Consider the following 16,337-nt stretch of genomic DNA (forward strand, 5'->3'; position numbering starts at 1 on the left):
GTTGATTGGCATAATTTAATTCGGGTGCTTCGAGGACACCACAGCGCTGTGTGCTGGTCAGTTTTTTTTTCTAAGCTTTATTGAACCGATGTCAAAAAGGTATTGCGTTGAAAAACAAGCCGTTTGCTGTTGGTGATGAAAGGCTTGATGAATCCTTTGGAATTGGAGCTTGAATTTTGATTGAATGAGATCAAATTCAACGTTTACGGAATGCCCAAAATGAATGACAATGACGTATGTTTGACATCCTTTATTAAATTCATAGCTTAATGTTTTTTATTGAGTGAGAGAAAAGTCAATTTCAACATTTATCAAAAATCAGAAGGTTTCATTTTACCATTATATTTAAATATCATAACAAAGCCGAACGACCCGTTCACAAGCCAGATAAATTGAATTATTTTCGTCAATCTCACCTGTCTCTCAAAAGCAGATACTTTTCTCAACTTCCAAAGCATTTAAAACCCAAAACCAACCGGTCGTGAATAGATGTCTTCTTTTATTGTCGTGAAATGAAGCACCTGACGCGTACAAATTAAAATCAAATCAAATATCATTGTTTATCGTCACACACACGTTAGCTTAAAATAGAAAACCACCAGCGCAAACCGTATCTTACAGCTAGCGGTACCACTCGCGTGTCCTGCCCCACGCGAGGTTTCTCCTGCGAGTAGGATGCGGAAAATAAATTAAGGGCTCTTACAAACTATCGCCGCCCGTTTGCGTAGTGCTGCTGCTGTACAAGTGTATGTGTGCGTGTTTTTGCTCGTCCTCCGTAGTGTCGGCTTACGGCAGGAGAAAGATGCGCACACGTACCCGTGGCGCATCTCTCGATCCTGCGGGTTTTTTTTTGCGCTTAAAATAACAAAATTAGTGTCGGCAGACTCGAGCCAGCTTCTAAAAAAAAAAACGGACACCATCGTCGACCGGCCCCAAAAGCTGTCCCTCGGTAACTTACTTATTATTACGCTCTTACTTACGAAAACTAGGCCCACAATAGTCACCGAACGGGGGTACCATCAAAGTAGGCCACGCGTTCGATGACGTACGATCGATGAATCTTTAAAACCAGCTCTGTTGTCATGGACACTGCGTGCTTCTTTTTTTTTGCTCACTTTCTCACTCACTCTCTCTCTCTCTCTCTCGTGCCCATACGCAGGGGATCAGTCTTAAGCGGAATCGCGGATCTAAGCCACCACATTGGATTCGCTCTTTTGGGCAGGTGAGCCTTAAAATCAAATCTCCTTCCATTCGAACACTAACGGCCAGTTTTCCTGCGGGACCGCTGGTGCCGTTAACGTCACTTCGTTCCACTGGGACGGTCAATTCCGGGCGCCAGTGCCCCAGGGAGCGATTCCGGACAGGATCACCGCGACCCGTCAATCGTCAATAGCTCACTTGGGAGAGAAAGAGTGAGAGAGAGAACATCCTTCCCTCAAATGGACGGATGGGTGGAGATGTGACCACGCTCATTGTGGCCACCGTTTGCCGTCACTCAATTATCACCTTTGTCTCGCGGCTGTCACCCTCGCGGCAAACGGCGGTCGATACTCCGGAACTCGCGCGGGAAAACCGGAAACTCATCCCACCCTCTCTCCCACCCTCTCTCTCTCCCTTTCCGCCCACCAACAGCGTAAAGGTGGTTAGCTTTACGACTCGAAGCGCATGCTGGCCCGCACCACCGTTTCGACCATTGTGTTGTTTTTATTACTTCCCTGTTGCGCTTTCCCAGCGTCCTGTGACCACCGGGCGGGATGCTGGCCGGCACCATCGTCCGCTTTATTTGCATTCATTAATTTTGAGCCCACCGCGTCCATTTTTCTGCTCTCGCTTTTATCACCGTGATTATGCGCCCCGGTCGCCGTCGGGCGCTTCGTTTTCGGGCGGAAGTTGCGAATGCCCGAGTTCGACTTTACCGGAAGCAGCGTCACGAGAGCGGACGGCGGGGCCATCGTTGCCGTCCCCACCGCTGAGGGCTTTCCACCCTGACCCGCGGCCAGGGCCATCGAGCTGAGCATCTCCTCGTAGCGATTCGGATCGATTACTTCGACTTCCGCCTGCCCGACGACGGCCTGTTCCGCCGACAGCATGTCCGATGACGTCTCCAGCATGACCGGCACGACGTCGTCAATTTCGTCGTTAATGATGGTTGGGATGACCCGCGCCATCGGTGTCGTTTCCGGGAAAGCCACTTCCGGTGCCATGCTGGTCGTCGTCGTCGTCGTCGTCGTCGTCGTGGTGCGTCTCGTCGCCGTTGGGCGCGTCTTCTTCCGCTTTGGTCGCGTGGTTGTCGTAGTCGTGGTGGTGATGCGAGGACGCGTCCCAGTCGTGCCAGTTCGATTGACGGAGTTCCGGTTTTGGGTCTTGATTTTCAGCAGCGATGAAAAAGGTGGCATCTTACTCGACACCTCCGGGTTAATGCCCAATTTTGACGCCAGTCTATCGAAGATATCCGACAGGTTCTGCAAGTTGGTCGCGTTGGGTCGAGTACTTTTGAGCGCCTCTAGGTTTACCACTGGTACACGTGGCATTGCCGTCGTCCCATCGGGCTGTACGTTTTCCACCACCAACGCTTGCAGCGTCTCGTTGAACACCTTCCGTGTGGGTGGCTTTTCGGCTGTGGTGCGTCGCGTTCCATTCACAAACTCCCACTTCGTGATCGGGAACAGTTCCGGCATGGTGCTGGTCGATGGAGCTGTTGACGAAGGCGTGTACTGAAGCGTTTCCACCTCAACGTACGTCGTGGACGTTCGTCTCAGGTTAGGGCTCGATGTTCGCTCGGTTGTGGTAGTAAGGATCATCTCGTCCGTTACCTCCTCGGAACTAGCCGATATCGCTTCTTCAGTTGTGCTTGTCATCAACGCGTCTTCTCGCTGGATCTCCTCACTCGAACTTCCAGACCCGGTGCCAGTGGTCTGCAGCGTCGTAGTGATACCGAGCAACTGCTCCAGCTCATCCTGAGTCATCTCCACCGTGACAGGAGCACCGGTCGTCGTTGTGACCTGTTCGGACTCTTCCGGATCGTTCCGGGACTCGAGATCCATAGCGACATCCGGTAGCATCTCAACACCATCAAGCGTGCCGTTAAACTCCCCAACCGACACAGGTTCCGTCGTACCAACGTAGTAATACACCTCCGTTGAGGTCTCATCCGATGGTAAACCCTCACCCAAAACCGGCACCTCGAAGGTGGTACCATCTCCGGTCTGTTCCGTCGTCACCAACGGTTCGCGTCCAACGGAAACCGATTGGTCCGGTTTTTTAGCGATCACACCATCCCCAAGATGTTCGAACTTCTGCTCGTCGAGCGTGAGATTTAGCAGCTGCTCGCTCGCATCCACAGCCGTCGGCGTGAGGTACTTGAAGTCCGGTATCGCCTCCTCATGGATCTTATCCACCGGCAACGGGTACGGCCGAACATCCGCAACGCCCAACGGCTCGATCCCAAGCGTGGACGACCCAAAGCTCGGATTGGTGTAGCTCTGATAGTAGACCTGCCCGTTCGGGTTCTCCGTGTACGCCAGCACACTCTCGATGTCTGATGGTCGGTTCCGGTAGAGGATTTCCTCCGCCAGTGATGCCTTCTTCCGGGCCGGCAATCCCGTACGCTGATCAACCATAGCCGGCTGCTGCTGCTGCTGCTGCTGCTGTCCTGGACCCGAACTAGGATTGATGGGTTGCCAGGGTTGCTTATCAAGCACGGGTGCGCTCGTGAACAGATTCACGTCCAGCTTCGGTATACTGTCCAGCTCCGGACGACCACCAATCCGACGCCGATCGGTACTCGCGTACTCCTCCGGGATGCTGTCGTTAATGATGGCCTGAAAAATCGTCCCCAAAAGTGTGCCATTCGTGCTGCCCTCGTCATCCGACGCAATCACCGGCAGGTGCTGGTCCGCTCCGTACGACCCCAACAGTGCGTCCTCATCCTGCTCAAACTCCGGGCCATCTTCATCTCCGTCCTCATCGTCCTCATCAGCACCGTTATCCTCGTCAACATCCTCCCAACCCGACACCGACGATGGCTCATTCGATGCGCCCTGAGATGCCAATACCTGATATCGGAGTGTCGTCAAACGGTTCGTTGTGCTGGCAATTTGCGTAGGTGCACGGCTTGTACCCAGCGAGGACACACCAACTCGACCCACCAGCGTCGTCCTTGCCGTCGTCGTTGTTGTCGTTGTTGTTGTCGTCATCGTTGTCGTCGGTGCAACCGTCGAGGTCGAGGATGGTCGTGTTGTGGTTGTGCTACGTCCACCCAACCCCACCGTGGAGGTAGCCCGACGACTTCCACCCCCACCGGGGGTCGGTGGTTTCAGGGAAGTTGTTTTAATTTTCTTCGTCGTCGCACCGTGCTTATCCATTTTTTCGATCTTCGCCGTGGCCGTTTCATACTTCGACTTCATCCCGCCGGTGCCCGTTGGCCGGTCAAATCGGCTGCCCGGACCGTACCCACCGGTTGATGGCTTCTCATCCTCGCCCCCACCAGCCCCTGGGCTGGCTACCACCGCCTTAATGTTCTCGGCTGGCCGCGTCTTGTCACCGCCCCGGACCGTTATCTGGGCCGGACTGATGGCGAACGGCTTCAGCGTGGACGGTGCCGGCGGCACTTTTCCGGTTGGATCCGTGCTGTGGCCACCGCCCGTGCGCTTCTGCGTGATGTCCGCATCTGTTTTCGTTATCTCAAACGATCCCTGTATAACCGGTAAATTATCCATGTCAATGTCAGACTCCGCCTCGACCAAACCGCTGCCCGGTTTGCTGGCCATCGTCGGGTCCGGTGTGACGCGCGGTGTAAACTTGTGGATAGTTTTTTCGATCACGCCCGTCTTCTTCGTGACGTGGCGTTGTTCCTGATCCGGTCCGGATCCGGATCCGGTGCCGGGCGATTTGACCACCGGTGGAAATGGCTGCCCGGGGATAGCGCATCGTCATCGGTGGGAGGGAAAAGCAAAAAGAAAAAAAAAACAAATCATCATCAGCGTTATCTAATGCGTGTGTGTTGCGTAGCGGGCAGAGAGTAGAGAACCGGGCAACAGCACGGCTTACACCAATGTGCTTACCTCATTCCGGGTTAGCAGGGCCTTCTTCAGGACCTCCTGGTCGAGCAGCCGCTTGATCTCGATGCTGTCCGGGTCGATGCGTATGTGCTTGAACGCTGAGTTCGGGTTGAGCACCTCGTTCAGGAAGGCGGTTCTGATGTGCTCCTCCACGTTATTGATGGTGCTGTGTGGCCGGTGTAGCGATTTCCCAGCGATGCCGTGAACCGGAACCGGCGCGGGATAAGAGAAAGTCAAACGTTAATTTATAACAAACGCTGAGTACTTCGTTAGGTGGTCAATATCGTCGTTTGCATCGTTCGTTGAATGTGATTTACTTGACAGCAGCACGGAGCTCAAAAGATGTGCATTTTTTGGAAGGACAAAAGCTCGGATTGAGCCATTAAATGTATTCGAAATTTTTATTTACGAAGGACAAACAGGACCATTACTTACATCTTGATCTTGCGCATATCCAGAAACACGCGGAAGCTGAGCGCTATCGTCGGGCCATCGCCAAAGTTCATGATTTCCGCGCGGGAAACGGTGAGGCCGCTGCGCTCGAGCGACGTGTCGATCAGCTTTTCGTAGAACGCCGTCTTCTGCCGGTACACGGGCGTGCTGTTGGTTCGCAGTCCGGTTGTGTAGATATCGCCACGTGCCACTCGGAATGTACAATCGAACGCAAGAATCGCTAAAACGAACACGCAAACGTAACGAAACAATTAGCACCGGTTTGGGCTGGTAACAACGCAACAAATAACCATCGATGGACGAAGGAAATTTGCGATCCCAATTGCACTTTGTCGCTCATCCACGGCACTCGTCAAATGGCGAGCGAAAAATGCAACCTTTTTTCCCCGTTCTGAAAAAACAAAGGTATGCAAAACCCATTATGACATGAATAAAGTCACGTCAATAGATTGCCCACGACTGCAAGGACGTCGAGCTATCCGCGGGGGAAAAAAAAAGAACGACCACTGTTTTGTGCGACCAGTTCAATCACAGCACCCGACCGCTCGTTGCGCTTTTTGTCACCGGTCACCGAGTTTGCGGTTTTTTGATTGGAAATTGATGAGCTTAATACTCTAGTTCCGTGTGTCCACGACGCGTGCTGTGGAATCGAGCAAATGAACAGCAGCGGGATGGGATATCGTGTGGATACAAAAAAAGGGGCAAAATACCGACCGGACCGGTTCATCTAGCGGCTTCGGCTGACTTTAATTAAGCTCCAGTGCAAAGTTTGCTTTTGGTGACCCGAGCTGGTGCGGTCACACGAAAACTGTTGAATTATGGTCGCGCACCCACACGCGGCCTGTATTATCGAAACGAAAGAGGGCCATTCCGATAGCCGTTCCGGTGAGCAGAGTCGGTACCAAAAAAACGCGCACACACACGCACACACACACAGCTCGCCTCCCGCGGGTGTGTCCATTTGTACACCAAACGAGACTGTCATTAAACCCACAACAAAGAGACCATTCCCGGGCGGTGGATATGAGCTTCATCGCCATGATGATGACACGCGGGATAGCATGCATAGATAAAACCGGCCAGCGAACGGGAGCTGCAGCAGCGGCAAAAAAAAATTTAATCCTGCCATTTCGCGCATCAACAGCGCATCCTTTTTCCGGCCGATGCCGCATACTTTCCGCGTTGACACCGAGATGAGCCAGCGGGCGTTCTTTTCACCGCCGCAAGAAGCGGCGGTATTAAATCAGTTGATGCATCAAGTCCGGGATGACGTAATGAATGCAGTTAGTAGTAGTTTTGCAGTTTTTCCGACCACCCACAGCGAAACGGGCTCGGACGGGTCGGACGAGCTTTCAGCCCACCCCGTGTACGCTTGGCTTGGCGCTCGTTATACGGTCCGAGCAACGCGAACCACACAGCAACGAGGTGAGAAGAAAAAAAAAATACGGAAACTTCGACATGACTCCCGGAACGACTCCCATGGAATGGAGGCGCCAGGTGGCCCACGGTGTACCTGTCGACGGGCGACCGAACGCCATCCATTATTTTAGTGCATTTTTATGCTGCCGAAGCGTAAAAGCCTGCCGCTGACTATGTGCGCAAAACTGACGCTGCAGTGATAAATAGAATCACGAGCTTTTGCACCACGGTGGCCTGTTCGTTTCGGTCCACGGGAGAGCTTTTGTGGGAAATTTTGCCTCATTCGTGCGAGTTTGCGGTTGACACCTTGGCCGCCATTTTGAAGCAAGCAAATGCTTTGAATCAAAGCAAACCATGCTCGGCAGAACCCGCGGGTTGCTTGGATACACGTGTCCGCACACGCAACAAAGCGTAGACACGCTATATATGTGACTCGCATTAGCGCGATTTTCACGTGCGTTGTGTGGGCAGAAATTTTAATTGCACCAACGTAAAGATGAGCCACCTCAGCCTGCCGTTAGAAGCGTATATCAGAGCGCATAATACATTAAACCGTGCCACCCGTTCGAAACACTCACTCTCGCTGAGATCCGTCCGGAACGTGCTGAGGTAAAACGCTAAGCCCACCACACAAAGCACGGCCAGGATGATGATGAACGCGGCCGACATCAATATAATCGAGAACGATTTGATGTTCTTCTGCTTCTTGGCGTAAAGTGACGACGACAGGTTGCGGCTGTCGCGCCAAAGTCCCCAGGAGGTGTAACCGTAGTGGCTGCTGAGGCTCACGTCCGTCGGGTACGAGTACTTGCTCATGTGCGTGTACGGCCCGACGAGGGTCAATCGCCGCCCGAGCGTGTTCTGGTAGGAAGCATATTCATTGGCCTGCAACGAGAGAGAGAGAGAAAAGCAGAAGAAAGAAAGAACAAAATAAAGATTAGTGTCGCATGTCTCGGCTGTTAGTAATTGATTGCATGCGATCGAAAGCACACGCCTATGCAAATTGGTTTTCACGTTTCACGGTGTGGAGTAAAATAAATTTTATTCACATTTTTTGTTTGTTTGGAGCTGTAGACTTTCATCAGCACAGCACAAAAGACGAATGGGTGAATATATTACAGGTGTCTTATTTTGAGAGGAGCTGTAAAGTATCAGCTATTGTATGCGGTTTGCTCTCCCAGCACATCCCAGATGGAATGGAAATTATCAACCAATGAAACCCCTCATCAGTAAAGACAGAAGCTCTAAATAAAGTATCTTAAACACCCAATCAAACAATCAATTAAAGCTCATTCTCCAGCACGCTTCGCTCAAGCAACACGGTGTGTTTTTTTTTTTGCTTCAAATATTATACATGTTCCGCTTGCTTTGAACGATCGTTTATCCTGCCAATCGCTCAAACGACGTGCGGTAGACGGCTTATAATGATGCACTCAAAGTATCATTAACACCACAGAGCTCAACCACCGATTGAGTTGAAACTGAAATCAAAAATCAACATCCCATCGATTGGAGTAGTTTTGTTCCAGTAAACGATTTTTTTTCTCTCTCTCTCTTTCTGTCTCTTTCTTCTTCCAACTGTGCGCAGATTATCGAGCCGACGGGAAACTCGAAGGATACCACCGGAGGGTAATCCGTTGAGGGATCAAATAAATCCCATCAATTACGAGAGCATTGCGGTTTGCCTCTAGGACCGTTCGCACACACCGAGGGGCAGCATCATTCGTACTCGTCTTTTGGTTTCACCGGGAAAACAGTGAGTGAGCAGCACACGGGCCAGCCAACGGAACACGTGAAATAGAGAGGAAAAAAACTCAGCGGTCTCACATCCTGAACCAGTCCCGAGATCCTGAACGTTCCACCGAGCACATGCGAAAATTGATGCCATTGGGTGGAATGTTCAACAGAACTGGCCGAAGTGTTTGCCGGCCCTCCGGTGTGTGTGTGTGTGTGTGTGTGTGTGTGTCAGACCGATCCGTGAGGGGGTGTGTTTTATGTAAGTGATGTTTTTCTATTTCGCAGGATGTGCAGCTGCCCCGGCACCATAAATACCGATCGGTGGTTTATTTGTTCCCATGCCGCACTCGAGCACACACAAATAAAAAAAAACAGCACCATAACCGATTCGATGGCAACGGGTTTGGAAGGTAGACGTGCAATTTTCCTTCAGGGGGCTGACAGCGAACACTTCGAAAGCGTTCAATCAAACCGGCGGGTTAGCGAAATGGCAGAAGATGCGACCAAAGAGCAAGAGAGAGAGAGAGAGAGAGACAGAGAGCGAGAGAGCGAAAGAGTGGGTGTGTGAGGCTGTGGAATGCATTTCCATAACATGGCCCCACGAGTGGGCTCGAACGGTGTGCCGGAAAAACGGGCCATGATTGAAATTCTATCCCGAAACACGCTGCGAAAGACAGGGCACTGCGGTGGCCGCTATGCACTGTGGCCGCTGTGACTGGGCGCATGAGAAATGTCCATCACGAACCGGCGAAAAGTCGTTCGCTGGAAGTGGGCGATGTACTTTTGAATGAGGCGGTTTTCCGTGGCTGTGATACCACCATGGCTGCCGTGGCTGCAATTTAGGCAATAGCTTTTCTATTAGATTGATGAAGTACCGGACGCGCCAAGGATCGATCAGGGGGTCTGCCGATCGAACTATCGACTGCCGTTGAGAGTGTGAGAGAGAGAGAGAGAGATAGCAGGAAAAAAAATGCATCTGTGGTACAGTCATTGGGGCGACGAATCGTACCGTCTAACCCGAATTATGGAAACACGACCCGCACGTCGATCCAGTCTGGTGCAAGAGTGCAAATGCAATCCATATTCTGGCGCGAAACTACCCTGGTTTTGCGGGCGCGTTTCAGAAACATGTTGCTTATGCGGGTGGATTCAGAAAAAAAGAGGTAGCTGCGAATCCCAGGTGTGTGCGATCCGGCGGATTTATCGGACACCAGTAGGAAGTGGAAGAAAAAAATCCATCAGTCGGACATATTTCCAGTGATAGAATCCTCTCGCTTTTTTTTGTGTAGGATTTATGTAGCACCCTTTCACGGGTAGGTTGCGATAAGAACGTCTTTTTGCACTGTTAAAGCTGTGTCGGATGGCACCTGATTTTTTTGTGGAAACCATTCTACCGAATGTTATTCAACACTTCCCGTTTTCTCATTAGTGTGACATTCAGATTTTCAACAAAATCTGCTCCATTACCGAAGCGGGGTATATTTGCCACCATCGATTCGATGGACAATTTCGAAGGCTCTCCAGCTCCGATAATCACAAACACGATTTTACACTTTGCCTCCCTCAGGAGGGGCCGTATTCCTTCCGATTGTAATGGCCATCGCTAGACACAAACACGGGCCCCCCTTTTTTTAGGGCAAACGTTGCCAAAGGCATTATCAAAATCGCACCCAGCGACAACTAGAACCACACAGCGACACAGCGACGGGACACATTTCGCCCGTGGACATATGTTGCAGTAACCGCATTAGCCCGCCGATAACGCAATTCCGGATACATCGATCGACCCGCACCACCGGGGATCCTTTCCAACCGATTTCCGATTCCGCCCTGGAGGCGGAACTAGAAAACCGTTGCCAAGCGTCACAGAAAGGACGCACCCGATCGAACGCAACCGAGAGCCAAAACAATAAACAGGTGCCACACGCAACAACACGATGATAACCTACTGCTCAATTGCACCGATTGCACCTTCGTTTGCACTCCATTTGGGGGCTGTGGCCGCAGCATTTTGTTCGCCGATTTTTTCCTTTTCGTTTCTTTCGTTCTTCGTGACCCACCAAACCCTATCTCGGTCGGGTTGGCTGCGTTTCAGATGGAGAAAAAATCAAAACCGAAACACACGAATTGAAGAATCATTTCAAACGTCAGCCACATCCGCATCCTCTGCCAATCTGCCTAAATCAATAACGCGTTGTTCGCCGACCTCTTTGCGCCTTCGTAGTCGTCGTCGTTGTCGGTGATGGTAGTGCAGCAGGTGATGACCTTTCTGCCTTGTGGCGCATCCGAGCCCTATCCCTCGAAATCCGCCCACACGTACCCACTGCCTGGCTCTGGCACGAGAACCGATTATTCTCCCGCGCGCTGGCCCGTTGAATTCGGTTTCGAGCTTTTGCCAGCGGCTCGGTCGCATGAGGGCTCACTTGTTTGCCCGAGCCCTACCGTGCTGTCCGATCGAAGATAAATACGTGCGAATGTGCATATTTCTCCATCACCGTGCCAGGCTCGTCCCATCCTGCCTGAAGGACGAGACAACGCGGGGGTGCATTTTCCTCACCCAAGCACTCAGCTTCCACCGCTGGAACGGTCGCTTTTCATCATTCGCAGCATCGACACGGTACCGGGCTTCCGGGCAAATGCGTGGTTCTGTGGTTTCGGGCAGCGTACGCGTACGATAAATTACACTTAATCCCAAACATAGCGCGCATTTCGGGTACTCGCGCGCGCGCGCGCACGGCATTGATCGAAATCTTATTTAATTATTGCCTTGCCGCCATTTTTCCCACATTCCCGTTCCACGCGGTGTGCATTTGTAATTGGTTCTAACATTTAAGCGACAGAGTGCTGATAGGAACGAGCATTTGTCCGGCAACAAGATGGCCAACCCCAAAACCAAAACACGAAGTGCATTCACGAGTTGCATCAAGTAGGCACTGCCTGTCATCATGTGTGGAAGATATAGATGTGCGTGTGTGTTTGTGTGTGTGTTTTTTTACCACCGTTCAATTCATCCTCCCCATTGCAAGGGTCCCAAACCCGTATCTTTCGCTGCAATATCGGGCGGCCGTATTTTTGTGCCTTTTATTTCAACATAAAATAAAAAAGAAAACTCACCCCTAGAGAACGATTAAAAAATTCAACAGTAAAATGCTTTATTGAATATAATGCTGCAATCATTCGTCGCGCATGACTCGCGTACGAAAATGGTTCCCCGAGGAGTATTGGCTTGTTGTGCCGAACATTCGTGCCTTCGTGTTGCACGGAGGATGAGCCTGGCCGAGGCCAGGCCCCCCCAAAAACGCCGGCAAATGCCGGTGTGCGAGTGGAAAAGGATAAAGAGAGCGAGAGAGAAAATAAAAGCCGCACTCACATACACAATCCGTAATGCGCCCGGTGGGCACGTACCGGATAACCGCGGTGCCGAGCCGGGTTTTTTCCCCCACGCCGGGCGGAAGTGAAATATTGACCAGCAGCGCGCTCGCCCGAAATTCGTGGACACGATTTTCACTGGCAATTGGCCAACCGGTACGACATCATTATGGAGCATTTCGATTGCGGGCGATTTTGCAATGCGCGTGAACTTAACGGAGTACCGTTTCCCGCCGACCGTTTCCAGCAAGTGTGCGCCTCCACCATGGTTCATTGGATAATGGGTCGTTTTGTTCTTGTGTGCGTGTGCGTGCCTTTTTTTCCACTGCCATTTTGTGCCCTTTATGTGGGGGGTTTTTTTTTTAACACAACCACCCATACTCCAGCACCGCCTGATAACGCATGGAAAAATGTACCACTCTATGCGCGCTGGGGAATAAAACGAGCCTGCCCTTACGTTCGCGATGTCCTCGCTGTATCGCTATTTTTACGACGCGCACTTTATTATGCGCGTTTGGTGCAACAAAATTAACTTATTAGCTTTACGGCTGTGCGAGGTTCGATGCGGCGTGCGTAAATCTTTACCGAGAGAAATAAATATTTACTCGAAGCAGTAATTTGTCTTTTTGCTCCTTATGCCAGGCTTGGCACGCACAGGGAAAGGATCAAGTGAAGAACCGAAACAGATGCCATACGATGCAATTTATTTGTCCAAAGTATCGGACCTATTTGTTGAAATGCAAACATGTGGAAAGTATAACCAAACTCCCAGGGCATCGATCGCACATGGGTCCGGAAGGCTTTCGTTAGTCAATCGCAAAAATTCTCATTGCCGCGAGGCGCCTAACAAAGGTACTCAAGCCCCACAGAGCTCTTATTATTAAATTCACCATCATCATTCCGGTAACTCTGGTCGTGCTGAACAGCAACCAAAAGTGTACTAATTTCCAATTCCCAACTCCCGACTGCTTCACAACCACGCGTACAGCAATCCTGCGAATCTTGGTCACCGTTATCACGAATGGTAACGAGATAAAGGCAAGCGATACGTAGCTCTCCCATGCTCAGCCCCTACCCGGGACAATATAAATTCTTGCAAAAGTTTAATTGAATTTTTCTGCCGCCGTCCCACGCGCAGCAATGTGTGTGTGTGCGATTGTGGCCGACCCTCCCGCGTGGATGCTAACCGTCCGGCTTGGACATTCCGCGAGGATGGGCGAGTTTTTATTCGATTTCATAAGCGCCAGCCCCGCTGGCCACGACGGTACGCGAGATGGGCGGGAGCTTATTTATAGATTAAAAGTTAGCGGTAAAGTGGAGCCTAAAGTAGCATTAATTTCTAGCTGTCAGAATTCATTTTCTCGTCCCTCCTAACTAACTGGTCACGCCACGGTTGGTGACGCTTGGTTGGTGAGCAGCGACACCCAGCCCGGCCGGAAGTGAAGAGCAACAAATGTATACGCTCTTAACGCCATCTCTCCGGGGGGGGCTTGACCGATGGAGCTGGGCGGTGATAGCGACGGTTTGATTGGAAAGAATTTTCACAGTTTGCTGACCCGTAAGCCCCTACGGCTTGCTGGCTGACTATCAACACGGTAACGGCAGCACGAAATTAATTTTAAATTTTTAAAGGTAATCGTCAATTAGCTCCAAATCCCGAGGCAGCAGCGTGAGCTATGGATTTGGGTTAACGAACGACTAACGTATCATTTTGAACAACTCGTACATTGAATCACACTTGAACGATGCAATTCACGCATCATTTATTTGATAAAGTGTGCATCTGACTGGATTTTGATTAGAATTTTTCAATCTAATCGAAATTTTCCGTTTGCTTTTATCGGCTTTTACTGCAAACATATTTATTCAACTCGAAGCTAACTGCATTTTTCCCGCTTTCTACCACATACGTTGCACTAAACCATCTTAAGCGTAGAATTCCAATCGACTTCCCTTCCCAACGAGAAAAACGAATGCTTTTGTAAAGGAATGACGCGAAAAAAAAACCTCAAATGATTTCACTTGTTTGTGCATTCTCGATGGAAAGCATAGCTTTCATGCTTGAGTTGGAAAACCGCGCGACTTCATAATTATCATTTCAAACAATTCCCACCACTCGCTGAGCGTTTTCCAGCAGCACGAGAGCAGTGGTGTATCAATTTGCTTTTAATTTCCCGCAACCATCCGCTACAAGAACCACGCCAGAGCTGCTCTAACATCCCGCGAGTGGCCGCTTCGTGGAACTTCGTGCATAAACTCCGGCATAAATCAGCTTACGGTGGAAATTTATGAGCATTAGTGCACTCCCTGAATGCTTTAAGCGCATTTAGATAACTACATATTCACAGGCCATTTTTGCGAGAAATCTCACCAAACGCATCTTCGAGCGAGTTGAGGGAGCATTTATTGGTGTATAAATGCGTCTAAAATCTTCACCGAAAAAAAAAAGAAACACCCACAATAAAACGAGTAAATTACAACGCAAGACAAACAAATACGTGCTGTTCCGCGAGATGGCCAGTCTGGCATTAAAGTGCGCCCCTTCGTATCGCTCATCATTTGCATAATACCATCAACGGGATCATAATCGGCCCCCCCCGGCGGTCGCCCGCAAGAGATGACAGAGGAGCGTTGTGGCCAAACTCACGTTCTGGGAAAGCAAGGTACACCGACAGCAAATAGACGAACCCTTTTGGCTGACTGACTGACGCACTCCTGGACGCCCCTGGAGGCGTACGGCGGCCATCTAATGCGCTGTTCTTGTGGATAATTATTTCATCGTAAAAAAGAGCGGTGAAGACGAGAGAAAGAAAAAAATCCCCCCCTCCCACACACACACACACACCTCGTTTTCCATCCACCCCCACGACGGGGAGGGCTCGACGAAATGACCCGCGAGGTGATGCACGATTTTCCATCTTTTTATCGACGCTAATGAAACCGGGAAGTTGCGGAAAAGGAATCAAAACGATTGTTGCTTCCGCCCGCCCGGGCTCGGTGAGACCTTTTTTTTTTTTCGTTGGGTCCCCCTCCCCCTCCACCCTTTTGCCAAACCCCCGTTATGGTAATGAGGGGAAGCGAAAGGTTGCACAGGTGTGCGCGGGCTCGAAATGCCGACCTATTTCAAACGCATTTTAATATTGCTCTCTTGAAGCCCGAGCGGCGCGTCGTTTAGCGGTAAAAAAGGGGGAGCAAAACGAGAGAGAAGATAAAGATGGAACCCGCGAGAAGGCGATCGCGCGCACCCCCGCCAAGGGAGCTGGCATGAAGAAATCATAAAACGGTCGGCCGTGCCGTGCCTCAACCGTGGCATCCAAAGCTCAAAAGCTAGGGCTACAAGGGTTTTATGGGAAGAAATAAAAATTAGAGCGTAACCGGTGCGCGGGACTCCGACGGGGGCCGTGGATGGATAGAAGAAAAAAAAAAAGGTAAATTCAACCCGCGCGCCCTTTTTTTGTGTCCCTTATTCTTTTTTTCTTTTTCTGTGGTGCGTTATTATTTCACACGAATATTTATGTTACGCAGACAATGAACATTAGCGACAGCAACGGCAGAGGCACCCGAAAACAATAACCATGAACTGAGGTTTTAACTACGCTTTCGTCCGGGGGGTTCGCGCGCCGACACCGACAATGGCAATGATGACAATTTTCCTTTGATTAATGAGCCCGAAATTAGACAAACAAAAGGGGCGCAACAAAAGGCGCCGGCGCGCAAGTAAGTGTATCGATAAATTATGGTGGATTTTGTGGGGCGTGTAAATCGTACAGCTCGTTCCGTGAGTGTTCACCAGTGCTGCAGGTGCGTGTTCTCCTCGCGGGTATCATTATCGGACCAATTGGCGCCATTATCGGACAAGTATCGATGGAACAAACTCCCGTGCGGAACTCCGCTTAGTGTGAGAAAACCCACAGCCGGTGGGTTTGGATGGGAAAATAAAAGAAAGCTCATCGTGTCTGTCCCGCGACACACACAAACGAACGGGCGCAAGCTGGCATTTCGAACAGAAAAACGCCCGTAGAACATCGAGTTTATTGTGTTTTTGTGGGAGTGGGAGTAGACAAACAAAAATGCCCAACCACCCGCTCCGAATTATGCTTCGAGTTCGGCATCGACTGGAAAAAGTTTATGGGAAGCGCGCGCGCGTGGATTCGGTTGTCTAATTATGATTTCGATATCGCCCGCCGGTCACGGACCCGCTTGATCAAACCGCCTCCATCGTACTTTCGGTCGATTCGGCCAAGGACCGAGGACCGCTTTACGCGTTTGCACCCGGTCACGGTCAAATTAGCACCCACC

The 16,337-nt window shown here is 50.7% G+C and overlaps 1 protein-coding gene across 1 annotated transcript in view; it reads right to left on the reverse strand.

The window, feature by feature from the left end:
* Positions 1-1,649: 1,649 nt before the first annotated feature.
* LOC128726716 (mucin-5AC) overlaps positions 1,650-16,337 on the reverse strand; it is a 28,901-nt gene continuing 14,213 nt past the window's right edge. The window contains exons 2-5 of the mRNA XM_053820538.1: positions 7,511-7,817; positions 5,496-5,733; positions 5,064-5,226; positions 1,650-4,910 (exon numbers count right to left, since the gene is read on the reverse strand). Of these exons, the coding sequence (XP_053676513.1) occupies positions 1,650-4,910; positions 5,064-5,226; positions 5,496-5,733; positions 7,511-7,817 (3,969 nt within the window). The remainder of the gene's footprint in view (positions 4,911-5,063; positions 5,227-5,495; positions 5,734-7,510; positions 7,818-16,337) is intronic.

Source organism: Anopheles nili, chromosome 3 (genome assembly GCF_943737925.1).
Source record: "Anopheles nili chromosome 3, idAnoNiliSN_F5_01, whole genome shotgun sequence".
NCBI classification, from domain to species: domain Eukaryota; kingdom Metazoa; phylum Arthropoda; class Insecta; order Diptera; family Culicidae; genus Anopheles; species Anopheles nili.